The sequence below is a fragment of the Passer domesticus genome, chromosome 3, assembly GCF_036417665.1.
Source record: "Passer domesticus isolate bPasDom1 chromosome 3, bPasDom1.hap1, whole genome shotgun sequence".
Classification (NCBI taxonomy): domain Eukaryota; kingdom Metazoa; phylum Chordata; class Aves; order Passeriformes; family Passeridae; genus Passer; species Passer domesticus.
Genome location: NC_087476.1, coordinates 114,863,380 through 114,878,482, shown reverse-complemented (window position 1 = coordinate 114,878,482; position 15,103 = coordinate 114,863,380). Strand labels below are relative to the sequence as shown.

The window sequence follows — 15,103 nt, the reverse complement described above, 5'->3', positions numbered from 1 at the left end:
CCAGGAAAGGGGCGGGCGGCGGAAGCTGGCCGTTCCTGGCAGGCGCCGCCCGTTCTCCGCGGCGGGTGAAGCCGCGCCGGGCGCCGCCATGTTGGGCAGCGGGGAGGGGCCGGGTCCCGCCGCGCCCCCTGGGGGCCGTTGAGGGGAGTCTCAGCCCGGCCGCCATTTTATTTCCTTTCTCGCCTCGCTTCGAAATACACCTTAAAACATCTGAAATGAGCTGTGCGAGTGCAAATCTGAGAGGGAGGCGGCTGTTCCTGAGCACTGCCAGCCTCATCTGGGTCTCCAGCCTGTCACAGAACGGGTCAGCTTGGAAGAGACCACAGTGGTGGTCCCTTCTCAAGCAGGGTCATCCCAGAGAGTGTGGCACAAGATTGCAATAAGATGGTTGTGTAATGCTCCAGTGAGGGACACTCTGCAGCCTTTCTGGGCAAGGTATTCCATGTGTGATCATCAGCACAATAAAGAAGTTCTTCCTCATACTCAGGAACTCATTCTACTCTCAGGTAGAATTTCCTGTGTTTGTTTCTGCCCGTTGCCTCTTGTCGTTTTGCTGGTTACCACTAAGAAGAGCCGGGTTCCATCCCCTTGACAGCCCCGCGTTAGATATTTACACACGTTCAGGAGGTGCTCTCTGTTGTCTCTTGGACTGTGCTTTCCCCAGCCCAGTGATTGGGCTGCACTGCTGCTCCTCTCTTTGTAGGGCTCACAGCTCTGGCGGTGCTTGGAAAAGTTCTCCATCTAAGTAGATGAGACATGCAAATTATCTACTGTCCCAAATTCTTTATCCCTCCAGCAATGAGGGATGACAGGACAGCCAGATAGGTTTTCCAGGAGTAGCCTGAGGATCAGCATGTCCTTGGGGGTGGCCACCAGCTCTGCTGCCAGGCTCTCCTCATCTCCACTGCGCAGCTGGGATAAAGCAGGAATTTTTTTCCTAAAATATCTCCTAAAGGTTTTTTCACTTTAGTCCATCCCACGGGTCCGAAGAATGTGGCAAGAGGCAGTTTTGGAAGCAGTCCTGCCGTGTGGTAGTTCTTGCCCTTTCCCAGCCATTTCAGCCGGGAGGAGCCCAGACCTTGCATAAGCAGAGGCAGTTCTGCATTAAAACCTTTTTTTTTTTTTTTTTTTTTTCCCGCAGAGGAAGGGGGACACATGGAGACTGTGTGGTCCTGTGTGCCTGAACAATGATCCAGGTCCATTTCTGTACCTTGCACTGCAGGAGAAGACACTTTCCTTGTTCTCATTGTGTGATTCTAGGCACTCATATGCTGACCCAGGAGGTGCAAGCACTGACTCCAGGGACCAGTTTTCTTTTTCTGGAAGAACATAGCAGACTGACTGTATTTTCTGAAGATCAGACTTTTCTGCTTTCCTGCCAATGCCTAGAGCTGAAAGTGGAACTGATGTTTTGAAACCTCCTTAAGACCAATTTCCCTCACTTCTTTAGTTTTATAAATAGAGGCTTTTGGCTTTAAGAATTTGATGACTCCTTTCCAGTGAAAACTCCTGAATATGAAAGGCCCCATAGAATTCAACATGTTTTGGCAAGAATTACTCATTTTGTAGGAAAAGACTCGCTTTCATCTTCTAGATAGTTCTGCCATTTAAGGGCTGTGCTCCTCCGATGGCGCTCTGGCATTTCTACAGCTATATATGGAGTCTCTTTGGTGCTTGCTTGTGTTATCCTCAGAGCTGAGTAAAGGCCAGGCCAGGAAGCCTTTGATTGTAAATCTCCCCAGGCCACCTTGGTGCCCTTCCTGAATGAAGCAAAGGGGGAGCAAAGCAAGGTTTCTGTCGTGCAGGCTGCGGGAGCTGACTGCCACAGGTATGGCAGAAGCCCAATTGTTCCCCATTTACAAGGTGAGGATATTAATCATTAAACTTCACAAGTCATAAGTATGCATATCTGATGGCTAAATGGCCCAAAAAATATATTTTTTTTGCCCTGGCTGAAGAGAGTCCCTTTCCTGTGACTCACTGTCTCCGGGGCAGGTCACAATGAAACTTGACAGTCTTTATAGACTTTCTGTAGGTATCTCACAAACATTGCACATTTTTGTTTATTTTTCAGTCTGTTTTCTTAGCCATTTGAGACTGACTTCCTCAACAGCTATCTTTACCTTGAGGTACAGAGCTTGCCAAAAACAAAGGGAAGTAAAATTAGGAAAGGAAATTTACAGTGTAATTAGGTTTTTCTTTCTGCCAGAATCAAACTGAAAGTTTTCATCTGTTTCTATTATTTATTCATTTTCATTTCTTAAACAGACGTGTTTTAATGGATGGTTTTGTGTCAGATAGATTGGTCTTAATGGTACAATCTTTAGTAAGGTGGGGTTTTTATAGTAATTTACATTTTTTGAATGTAGTAGCTCTCCCTTGACTACCCTGCACAGAAGCCACTCTACTGCAGTGCTCAGAACATGTTGGTTCTCCTACAGTCTTCTATTACAGAATTTGTCTTTATCTTTAAAGATATGATGGATTTAACTTTTAGTTCTGTAATTTCTCAGTCGTGTCCCTGCTTTTGGTAACAGGGCTTGCAGCCACTTTGCTGGATGCTGACCTTGATCAGGAGAGAGGGGCTTGCTGGAAAAGCTTCACTTCCACTTTGATGAAAGTTGGTGAGGCTGAGTCAGTCAGAACATCTTCCTGTTCTACCTTGCCAGTGATTTATGGAGAGACATGAAGTTTTGTGCTTTGAAAGTCATGTAGTATGTGCACACAAAATGAAGCCTGGGGTTTCTGGGGAAAAGCACAATGTTGTAAACCGGACACTTGTGAAACGGTGACAAATGTATTTGCTTATCTGCAGCCTTAGGTTGGACAGGTTTACTTCCTACAAAAGATCATCTGAGGATGGGGACATTGAAGTCACCGAATCTGAAAAGATGTGGTGACTCAGACAGTTTCAAGAAGCTTGTGGGAGCAGTGCAGTTCAGTAAAATTAACTTCCTGCCAGTGCAGTTACTGCCACTGTTTGTCATTACCAAGTGTGAAACCTGAGGAGATGGTGTCAAAAGTTCAGGTTCTGATGGGTTGAACAGGGAATAACCAGGGCTGTGGGAAAGGAAAGAAGTGAGAGAAAGGAGAAGCAGCCCCCCAGAATTAAACCAAATATACTAATTTGATAAGTAAGGGAGGGAGAGTTTCCTCTGGTTCAGCTGGATCAAAATACTCAACTGCCTGCTGCTGCCATATGGCCTGTGTAGAGACAAAAAATTGTCTCCAGCATAGTCTGTTCCTTTCCTCACTCATTGCTTTGCCTTTGCAACTCAGAAAACTGCTGCCTTCCTCTCCTGCCCTCACTGTTCCTTCATATTCCTCTGAAATATTTCCCATGACCTTTCTCCTACCATTTTTCAGGTATCTTGCTTCACACACACACACACACACACACACACAGTTCTTTTCCCTAACCTCCCTATACTGCTCTTAGCCCCTCATTGCTGAGGTGGAACGAGGTGCTGGTACCCAGAAGTGCCACCAAAAATGGGGAATGTGGGCCTGGATAATGTACATCCAGTGAGTGGGAAGCATTCTTGCTTCCAGAGAGCTCCCTCCTTAGATCTGTTTGGCAAAGAAAGCTGCTTGTATTGCACACAGGGGACCTGACTGATGGGATGTCTGTAATAGTGCTGGAAAGAAAAATCCTCTGAGTCCTTTGCCATCCTTGCACTGCAGAAGCTTGGTCTATAACTCTTGAATGATTTTGTCTGTCTCTGCCACAGGACATACAACTCCATCAAACTTACATAAACGTACTTTGTAGAAATTTATATGATTAACTGATTGACAAAGTGTCACGTCCCTGTCTGTTCTGAGAAAATATGGGGGCTTTGAGATTATTTCCTTTCTGAACTTTCTCTTACCTGAAAGCAGAAATCCTGTTAAAATGTATTAAGACACAGTTGGACCCATCTTCCTGTTCTACCTCACCAGTGATTTATGGAGAGATGTGGAGTTTTGTGCTTTGAATAATCGAGTGACAAACTAAACAAGGAAACTGCTGTCTACTGAAGCAATGGGTGAGTCAAAAGTTAGCCTGCATGATGGGCTGACCTGTTCTTTCATGTCTTCCGTGGAATCATTTGCATTGAGATCTCCAGAATTTTCTGTCATTGCTCAATACGTTTTTTTCCCCACCTCCTGCTTCTTACCAGAGTGTTTGATAGGTTAGGGCAGGCTCCTGGGGTTACGTATGCAAGGCATATATATACATGCAAATAAATACACACAAATATACTATTTATGACCAGCAGGCATCACTGCCAGTTATTCTTTGCTGTGAGAACACACCTGGAGAAGGTAGGACATCAAATGCAAGTGCTATGTAGAGGGATTTGGTGCTGGCATTTAGCAGTTATGTCTGGCTAGAACAGAATTAGGGTTTTCCAGGGGTTTGAAGGAAGTGTAACTCTGGGATCAGATGGGGTATTAGTTACACAATGCAGCAGCTGCTGCTGTGCTCTGCTCTGGAGGTGTTGAAGGGAAAGGCACAAAGTTTGTATCAGCAAACGTGGGAAGGGTGGGTGTGATGTAAAGCAGCTAGATGAGCCACATCAGCTGCCCTGCATGTCACAGCTCCAACGCTTCTGCCTGCCAAGTGGTTGGCAATGCAGGCTGGTGTTTCAGCTAACCCAGATTTTGTGCACCCTTGTTCTCTCACTTTTGCTTTTAGAGTTGGTTTGGCTGATACTCGATCACCAAGTATTCTGCAGAGATCAGAAATTTCATCTGTCATTAGAGGGAGTTCTGGATAGTCAGAATATCTAATGATTGGAATGCTTATGAATAGGATGTTGTAATCTTAAGTGCTAAAGCACAGCTCTTGAGTAAATGGGGTTTTCATATTTCCACTGATTTTGATGTACCTAGGAAAATTTCCACAGCAAAGGACAGGTATTTTTAAATCTCATCCAGAGTCTTTAAAAGTGAATCTTTGGTCAGAGAGGTATTACTTGAAGTTCTGAAAGCCATCCAGGCATTTTTGATACAGACTTTTTGTTAAGATCAGTGGCAGCAGGTTCACTGCTTGACCTTGAAAATCTCAGCACCAGAAGGTGCTCATCAACTTTTGGGCCAATAATCTAAGCACAGGAAATGGAGGGAAAGGTCATCCACCTGTCTCTATATTCATTCATTTAGTGAGAAAACACAGTTCAGTACTTCTTTTCAGGATATTTCTGTTTGCTTTAAAAGCCCACAGGAAGAGCAGGAGTCAGCCTTGAAGGGTTTTTTTTTTCTGAAATACAGCACTCTGTTTAATCAAAGACTAGAGGTTGTACCTGCAAGTGATGTTTTTATACTCTTTGTTTAGAGACTAATAAAGATTAACAAAGCCTAATATACTCCCACTATCATTTTGACTAATGACTGCTAATTTCTGTAGCTAACGTTCTGCTGTATTACATGAATGGTTGTAAAAAGTGGCCCTGCATCGTTTGTTCTGCTCACCCTAAAATTTATTATTTTGCATGCAAACATTTACTGCTCTGTTCTACACAATCAGGAGCAGCTCCTCAGCCCAGATTTGGATTGTCTTTATTAAATCAGAAGAGCTGACCTCTGTCATCCCCAGGTTTAGTGCTCAAATTGCCCACTGTTCAAGTGTTGCCTGAGGTAAATCCTCTAAAAGAATGAGTAAGAGGCTCTCAGAGAATTAATTCATGGTCCAGTTACTTTTACAAAAAGTGAAGGATTTTCCATGGATTCTGCAGCTTCTCATTTCAGGACTTAGGGATGAGACATTTAAGATCTTGAGAAAGCTCAGGGGAGATCATAGGATGCTAATGCAGTGGATAGACTTAGATCAGATGGTAAATATGCTAACTAGGGGAATGTGCAAAGAATAGAGAATCAAATCCATTTAACCTACTGGCTCGTGGCTTCCCCCTAAAGCTTTTAACCTCTGTCTTCTACACTTGGCTGCTTTCCCTTAGAAATTTTAATTGCTGGAAGAGACATGCACACACTCTGCTCCACGTGTGCAGATTCAGTCTGGCTCAGTACCATTGCTGAGTGGAGTACAGGAATGTACAGCTGTATCTGGTGCCTGCTCATAAACAGGGCTGTGGCCAGGCAGAAGGTTAAACACAAGGTGGAACACTTGCTGTCTGAGAAGTGATTGTTCATGACACACAAAATGCTTCATTGCATCTTTTGTTTGAAGATTTCCAGGTAATTTGGTAAAGAGTTTAAACAACACACAGTCAAGTTCAGCTGGGAGGTTTTCAAAACATACAAATTAGCATCATTGACTCAACACACACTGTTACAGTCAGGGGTGCTGGCTGAATTTCTTGAAAATGTTCACTGATTTAAACCTTCATTTTTGAAAGCATTGTTTTTTTCAAACTATGTTTGGGTTTCAAGACCTGTATATAAATCTTAATTCTTTTTCAAATAAATGCTAGAGTGAAGTGAGAACTGGTGAAAAGTTAAAATAGTTTTATCAGGCACTGTGAATACTCTGCACACCCAAAAACCAAGTCTCTGTTTGTTCTTCACTGTAGCTCAGTGTGCCAATTGCTCTCCACTTCTTTTCCTGGGGAGCAGCAGAATGAGAAATTTTTCTTCATACATGTTTTGTCTCCCTATGTGAAGTGCAGCTGGTCTCCAGGCTTTCTTCCTTTGTTTTTCTCTTGAATCTGTCTCTGTCTGTTGCTCGTGTTATTGCAGCCGTGAAGGCCAGTGGCTGTAAAAAGGGAGAGAGAGACAGCATTTTTCATCTGGAGCAAAAGTAAGCAAGTTGTTAGGCACTTAAATTCTTTTTCAGCTCTGAAATGTCTACAGTACAACAGAAAATTGAATTTTCATTTCCAGCGTTATCTTTTGAAGATTTTTCTCTTAGTTGCCCTTGGGGGTCAAGCTTTGTGGATCACTTGTAGAGTGCATTTATAACAAATGAGAACTCTGTGTGGTTGAACAGTGCAATGTGTGGTTGTTTGTTTTCTCACAGGCACTGCTGCTGACCTTCAGCTTTGATGAGAGTAACAATCAACTGGTGCCTAACTGAGACCAGCATCCTCGGGTGCCTGGGGCAGGGATTTTGAGTCCCAAAGAGCTTCCTGTGTGGGGGAGCCTTCCAAGTACTGTATCATTATGGCATGTAAACAGTTTCTTTAACTTTTCATCCTGGTTAGTTTTTTTCACTGTACTAACTGATTGTGATCACCTTGTTAGCACTGATGGAAGTGATTTTCCTACTGAGATTTTAGTCATGATTTCTCCCAGCAAGGGGTGTTGCAAATCTTTAACATAGCTGCTAATATTAAACAGCCCAGGACATCACTCTCTGGTGTTTTTAGTGGGGGGATGAGAAACATCTGTCTTGAATGTTACAAGGAAAAAAATACCTCAGCATGCAGTTTCATGTGTGAATCTGTGGTGTTCAGCAAGATGGAATGTGAACTCTTGGGGAAGATCATATCATTCTCCAAAATGAGGGAAAAAGGGCAAAATAGCTATCATAGGAGTGTGAGTCGTGGCTTTCTAAAACCTAATGTATTCCATTTTTCTGTTGGCCTTTGTTTTATCTTGATTTTTTTGGGGGGTGGGAAAATAAGAAATAACTTCATGCCAGAATGTGATTGAATTAAGACTGTCATTCATGTTTCAACATGTTATGAAAATATCCTGGAGAGCCTAAAATAGTCCAGAGAGAGACATAGTATAGCCATGTATATGGCTTCAAAGCTCTGGTAAAAGTCAGTGGGGTCACTTGTTTTGATTTCACTGTGATCTGCAGTGATGTTAAAGCCTTGAAAATGCAGTGATAAGTGCTCAGTTAGAATTAGGTGAGCCCCCACTTCTCCTGGGAATGCCACTGTTCCTTACCCACCCCTGCTGACTAAGAAGAAAATTTTAAAAGTCAGGATTAAATTTACTTTTTATGCTTACTTTAACTGTCAGGAATTCTTCTGAAAAGACACGCCTCATCTGAGAAAACCAAGATATTCCATCAGAACTGTGCAGTGTGAGATCCCTCCAGAATCCACAGTGGAAAAAAAATTATCCTGGTGTTATTGGAGACATCAGCATGCCTTTTCTGCTGTGCTTGAAAAAAAAGAAGTCACCTGTGCCTTTAGGCAGGAGTATCTTTCAAAAACACACCCCTCCCATCCAGCAGAACTACCAGGCTTTGCTGGAGTCGTGCTTGAAGAACAAATGCTTGTTCACAGATGACACCTTCCCTGCTCACATCAGCTCCATTGGAACAGGAGCACTGCTAAAGAAACTGCCCCACAATTTACAGTGGAAGAGGCCACACGTAAGTGACTTTCAGTGAGTGCTGTGTGTAAGAGGATGATTACAGATGATAGCCAGCAAACACTTTTAGCATTGAACAGACTACTCTTAGACTTTAATTTAGGTGTACTTTAATGTCTCTGGGGATTACTTTTATTGTATCAGGTGTCATTTTGGAAGCTGGGGTACATGGAGTCTCATAATTGCCTTTGAAGCATTTGTTGCCCAAACTCATAACCAGCCTTGTTCAGTTTATATCCAGTAACACTTGGAGCAGGCAGGGAGAGGAGGAGAAGGAAGCAGGGAGAGTTGGTTTCCTTGGAGCTCACAGCTACAGTGATCTCACTGTGATTCTGTGATGACAGATGAGATCCTTCTCCCCAGAATTCAAGATCATGACCTTTTGGAAGATTTCTGAGTTTCTAGACAGTTCTTAGCAATGACCCCTCTCTGCCATGGATCTCATACTGTTATGATGCTGGAGGCTGCTGCTTTCCCAGACAGGGCAGGTGCCTTATCCTCTTGTTGGGCTGTTTTTTTTTTTCCCCTGCTTAGTCTATTGTACTTTGAATAATCTTTCCTCAGCTCTCAAGGCTGAGCTTCTATCACAACCAGTGACAGAGTATCAGTCTGTTAGTTGGTTTTAGTTTTGGGGCCTTTGTTTTTCTACTTGTGCTCAAATTTCCAAGGCCTTTGCTGGCATTCCAGGTTTAAACTGAACATCACAACAAGAGACACCCAGGTGCAAGGGCTGCTCACAGAGCACGTTCTCATAACAAAAGGGAAGATAACAAGTGTGGGAGGCCAGGACAGGGGCCTGGCACAGTTAGATAAGGCCTGCTACTAGCAATGCCAGTTCTGCTCTTACTGAGCCACTGACCAAAGTATTGACAATCAGATCCTCCTGAAAGCAATGTACAGAATTGTGTGAGAATTTCAGAATTCCTTTGTCTGTAGGGAATTCTGCCAGGTAATACCAGATAGCATCTCCCTAAGTTATGCTAAGTTATTTTCTAGCTGTCATATTTTGTGAGATTTAAACAATTTCCCAGAAGGATCAAGTTTCTGGAAAAAAAAAAAATGGTCAGCATGAGTCCTGGCCTCTACAAAGCCCTTCAAGAGTCTCTCCATCCCTCACATATTGGAATGGACTTGAAATCTCCTCTGTATCTCAGTGGACTATTTTGCTGGTCTGCTGTGATGGTGAGGTGTCCTGTATAGGTCCAGGAGCTGGACTTGATGATCCTAATGGGTCCCTTCCATCTCAGCATATTCTGTGATTCTCTGAGTCTACAACTGCCTTGTGAAGATGGCTGCTGTTTGCTCTGGATGCCAAACTTTCTGAGCAAAGACTCTCTGAGAATGGATGCTGTGCATCCTTCAGTTCCTGTGCTGCAGAGGAGATGCTGAGATTCTGCCATTCAGCCTGCAGGCTTGTAGCTTACTGCATCTATGAGTGATGGCCTGCAAACTGAACACCCAAACTCACCAAGGGCAGGGCTAATTACTGTGACTGCCTTCTGAGGGAAGCTGTTTCTTTGTTACTGCCTGCAGGGGAAGCCAGCAGTGTGAAACTTAGCTTGAGCAATTTCTGGGTCATTCAAGTAAAATATAATTTTGACACTTAGGTTATTAATTTAACCCCAGAGGCACTTGTGAAGGGAAAAAAAATCACCACATTATTTCTTTCTGTACAATTATTCACAGACATGTTCTTGTCACAGCAACAGGAATTCTGCAGCAGCCATCAGTCTGTAGCTCAATTGTCAGTCAAGCTGTGGAGATGTCAGCCAGGTTGGGTGAAAGTTTGATGCTCTGCCCTCATAACCTCTTTTGGCTGGCACTTGTGTGGAGGAGGAGCAGGACTGGCACATTTGAAGGACTGTCTTCTCAGCATGGTGACCATGGAAAGCCATGGTGATGCATCTGAGCACCAGTGACTTTTGCTGGAGACCAAATTCAGCGTAGACTGAGCACAAATGTGTGCCCAGGCTGGTGTCAGGTTAGCCAGAGCACATAACAATAGTTTTATACCTGAGCCAGAATAATGTCTGCTGGGACAAAGGACTCTCAGTATTTTAAAAGCTTTAACTTTCAAGCTAAACCAGCTCATGTTACTGGCTTAATTCTCTCCTTCTTTTTTTTCCTTTCCTTTTCATTTTGTGCTTCCTAGGCTTTGCACAAGAGTCCTGTATTTTATGCTGCACACAGAAAGCAGCCTGATCTCTGCCAAGGATTGGTGGGTAAGGAAACTCCTTTGTATAACTATCTAAGTATTCTTAAGCAAGATAACATTTTGCATGGGAGTTTGAAGGTACAAAACTTGGCATGGAAATAGAAAGTATCCATCTCCTCTCTCCACTTGGTGTGGTGTGGATGAAGCAATCATTTACTGGCATAGGCTCAGTAAATAAGCTGGCAAGCTTCAAGGTGGGATTTGAGACATGAGAGCTGTCTCTATCAGCTGAAATCCCCACTGTGTGTTGTTTCTGCCCATGCTAATAGGAAGTGTTCCTGTGCTCTTACTGGTCTGTGGTGTTGCTGCTTGACAATTGAGCAGAGACCACAGAAGGGCTTTCTATTTGTACCTAATGCTCAGTGTGAGTGTGTTCTCTTCTCAGCCTTGCTGTTAGAAAAATAATTTTATGCCTGTGTTGTCTGAGCATCAGTCTGTAATAAAAGACTGTATTGCCTTCTGAAAAACAGGTAGATGTGGGACTAAATTAGTTTTTAAGTGCTTTATGTCCTTAAAAACAAAGTTTGCTAAATACAGTCTTGATGTGAGATCCACTGGAAATTATTTTATTTTCTGAAAAGCTAATGTTTTCAAAGAAAAATGGAAAAGTTTTTTTTTTTTAATAGTATGCCTTTATAGAGAACAGAAAAAAAACCCCATGCAATGTCAGTAAAACACAGAATGTTTCCATTGACAGTTATTGCATGCTAAATTTCTTATTTAACCAAACAGTACCCAAATGGAAAGATCATGAGAGAGCAATTATAAACAAATCACGGTTTGGTTAAGTAAAGAACATGTCTGGATCATCTAATTTTGTGTGTATGATTTGTTATAATTGTAAAGACATCAGCACAACAGCTCTTCTGCTGGGGTTGTGGTGGTGTTGCTGAACTTGGCTGAGAGCTCTCACTTTTCAGCCAACTGCATGTGTCCGTTTGTCTTGGCGCAGAGAACTGCTGGTTCCTGGCGGCCCTGGAAGCCCTGACATTCCACCAGGACATCTTGGCTGCAGTTGTGCCACAAAACCAGAGCTTTGAGAGGAAATACGCGGGCATTTTCCACTTCCGGGTACAGCTGCTCCCCCAGATTGCAGGAGGTCCTCAGATATCCTCTGCTGTGTTTTGTGTCACACCCTTAGATAATTTGTACGTGGTTCCCTTTGGCCAGGGGCAAGTGGCCAGAGGGTATCCCAGTCTGGAGAGGAGCCCATCACCCCTCCCACAAAGTAGCACAGGCAGTGAATCAGCTGCAAGCCACTGAGGAAACACCTCTGCTTGGCTGCTCTGTCCAGCTGTGTCCTACCCATATTTTAATGCAAACAAAACCCTTTTTCAAGAGTGGCAACAATCAGCAGGACCTGAGCACATCAGCTCCAATCTTCTACCCCTTTGCCCACCTCTTGGTACAACTCTGCTACCTTGCAGTTAGGAATTCCTTCCCCATAAGCCCACCTGTGGCTGGTTTCCCTGCTTACTCGTTTTACACCTGATAGATGCTTTGTTTACTCCTCTGGCTGGGTGGGGCTGAGGAACTGGCTCTGTGGGTGAGTCAGCACATCCCACTGACCCACAGCAGCTTGTTCTGTACCCACAGCTAGGCTATCTTGCCTTTCCTGTTGTTTCAAGGGGAGGTCCCTTCCAAGGGAAACATCAGCTCATTCCTTTCCCCTGACAGTTCTGGCACTTTGGGGAATGGATTGACGTGGTGGTTGATGATCTCCTGCCGGTGAATGAGGCCGGCGAGCTGCTCTTTGTGTCCTCAGTCTATAAGAACGTGTTTTGGGGAGCCCTTCTGGAAAAGGCATATGCTAAGTAAGTGACTCATTTCAAGTTATGCAAATAGTCTCTCTAAAATATGTTGGTTGGTGCCTACGCAGTTTGTTCGTGTTTATAAATGCATCTCCTAGGCCGTGCTACATTTGGAGTGTAGTGGATGGCTCTCATCTATCTATTATTACACAAAAGAGCTGCCATTGCTGTTATGTTATAACAGCTGTTATCAAACCAGGCCCTTGAGTTTAAATCCAAGGGTTTAGCTGAGAAAACAGCCCTATTGTGGGGGGTTATCTTCTGAATGTTATCATTGTTTGCAGTGTATTGGCTGAGGCTGATGCCTTCCTTGTAAATATCACAGAGGAGTGGAACACCGTAGATAGACATTTTCAAATGTGAATGATTTCCAGAGCCTCCTTTTATGTGTTATCAGTGTGAGAAACCTCCAAGGATTTTCATTTTGGAGGTCTGCTGAAGCACTGCACTTTGTTTTGGCAGATGTTTTTGCTCTCAGGTCCTCGAAGCTGAGGCATGTCGCAAGTCATATGGCATGGTGAGAGCAGTGGCTTCTCTCCAGGGTGTTTTGTCTACAGTGGTAGTGTCAGCACAAGGAAGAAAGCTGCAAGGCCTAACTGGTGGAGTTTGTTAATATTTGGCTGAAATAATCTTTGCAGAGCAGGGGAAAATACTCTAGTTAACACTGTGTGAAAGATCACACAAAGGTGAGAATGTTCAGTTATTTTCATTTGGTGTTAGTGTTAGAATGAAAAGACTGGGCCAAATTGCACTGGAGTGATAAAGAAAATCAGATTAGAGACTAAACTCTCAGGACAGTGTCTCTCAAGGCACTATATTTTAGATACAGCACAGTGTCTGGTGATAAATTCAGGCAACATTCTGTAAGGCAGAGTTATCAAAGAGTCGTGATGGGCATGTTCTCATTAGAGTGCAGTGAGGGATGACAGCTAGTGAAGAGTCCCTTTCAGACTATGGCCAATATTGGAGACAATTTTGTAGATTCTCCTCTTCCCAAATGCCAAAAATTCCTTAAAATAAAACATGAGATACAGCCTTCCTTTTGCTTTTTGCACGCTTTTTCTTAATGTTTTCGTTGGCAACCTATTCTCAACCTGTCATTTGTGATGATAACACAAAGAATATATTGATTCTTTTTTTGCTAGACTCTATGGCTCCTATGAAGATCTGCAGATTGGGCAAGTTTCAGAAGCCTTGGTGGATTTTACAGGGGGTGTCAATACAAGGATCAAGCTTGCAGAAGCTCCTCCAGATCTGTGGAATATACTGACAAGAGCCACCTACAGCAGATCTCTCATGGGCTGTCAGACACACTTAGGGGTGAGGCTTGGAGTGACATCAAAAGGCTTTACAGCTAAAACCTTTCCAGACCCGTTTCCCTCTGCTCAACTGGTCATTGTGACTGAAATGCATCAAAGCTGCCCTATGTGGCTTTCTGTAGAAATCACATTCTTCATGTTAAACTTTGCTCATGGATTGATTCCCTCATGCTCTCAGCTCCCTGTTGTAATGTTGAGGAACTGGTTTATCTATCAAAGAAATTCTATTAAATAGGGACCTACTGCATTTTACCATTTTTGTTAAATAAATTTTCCATTTTTACAGATGGTGCAGTGAGGTACAGACGCATATGGAATAAAGTTATAGCTAAGGTAGAGACATGGATCATTCAGAGCATGAATTAAAGTCTTGGCTTCCAAGCTTTATGCTACCACCTCAGCTGTTGGGAAACTATGCTTTTCTGAAAATCAAAACCTAACTTCCTGAACTTCCTTAAAGTGACATGGTCTCTAGCTGAAGACCCACTATTTGGGAAGGGCCATTAACAATCAACCTTCCAAGACCAAGCATACTGAAAACTCTGGCTCTTAGGAGGTCCCATTTATTTATTTTCAGTTCTCCTGTTACTTTGAAAGTCATTGCTTACACAAGTACAGGTCTCTGGTATTGGTATAAGTCTGCTGTATGAGTAAGGATAGAATAAAAGGTTTCTTTTCCTTCTGTTTCTTATACACAGACAACAAAGGTCCTGAAGAATGGGCTTGTTGCTGGCCATGCCTATACAGTAACTGGTATTAGAAAGGTAAGCCCAGCTCAAATGTCCTGGGTTCAGGTTAATTTGGATATTAGCAATTTTTATTGCATTCATAGGTTCAAACATTGATCAGAGCAACTATAATATCTCCTCCCTAAGAATGCTCTTTCCTTAGTCTAAGGCTACAAGAGACTGTGAGCTTTGTTAAGATTCACATTTTAAGTGTGTCCATTTTAATTTGGAGGCCTCGATGTAAAGGACAATTGATATGGATCAGTGTATCTCTAAGGGTTGGAATGATTCATAGGGCTCTGCTGACACCATCACCTAGAAATGCATCTTAGCTGTTAAGAATGAAAGGACTGGCCTTTGGGGCTGCTGGGAGGATGTGCTGAAACTTGGGGATGTGCTTTTTACTTGGGGTAAGAAGTCTTTCTCTGAAGCCAGTGGAGAGGCCACAGAGAAGTAAGTATGTAAAGGCCAAAATATGAAAAACTGCAGAGGGAAATGTGAATCAGGGGTGTGGATAAAGGGAACTGACCTGTGGTCCTGTACAGACAGTGCAGGGGGACCCTACTAATCAGGAGTCCCCTTAGGATATCTGTCTAGAGGTAAGAGACTTGAAATAATATGTCCCAAAGAGCAAGAGCTTCTTCACCTTAACTGGGGGATGACATCCTCAAGAGGAGGTTGACAAGGATGGCAAAGACTGCGTGGGCCTTTGGACATTTTGGTGAAAGCATGTTCAGTACCAGTAGCAAGAGATACTAG

The 15,103-nt window shown here is 43.3% G+C and overlaps 1 protein-coding gene across 11 annotated transcripts in view; it reads left to right on the top strand.

Annotated features, from left to right (window-relative positions):
- Window positions 1-119: 119 nt before the first annotated feature.
- CAPN14 (calpain 14) overlaps window positions 120-15,103 on the top strand; it is a 77,541-nt gene continuing 62,557 nt past the window's right edge. For 7 of the 11 annotated variants that reach the window (XR_010359524.1, XR_010359523.1, XR_010359529.1 and 4 more), the window contains exons 1-9: window positions 120-506; window positions 1,142-4,028; window positions 6,962-7,107; window positions 7,915-8,272; window positions 10,424-10,493; window positions 11,439-11,557; window positions 12,164-12,300; window positions 13,443-13,617; window positions 14,315-14,380. Coding sequence is in view for 2 of the 11 variants with exons in the window: in XM_064415320.1 (XP_064271390.1) it covers window positions 8,042-8,272; window positions 10,424-10,493; window positions 11,439-11,557; window positions 12,164-12,300; window positions 13,443-13,617; window positions 14,315-14,380 (798 nt within the window). In the remaining 9 variants the exon portion in view is untranslated. Of the gene's footprint in view, window positions 507-1,141; window positions 4,029-6,961; window positions 7,141-7,914; window positions 8,273-10,423; window positions 10,494-11,438; window positions 11,558-12,163; window positions 12,301-13,442; window positions 13,618-14,314; window positions 14,381-15,103 lie in introns of all 11 variants that reach the window. The other 4 variants (XR_010359527.1, XR_010359525.1, XR_010359526.1 and 1 more) reach the window with 4 other exon arrangements.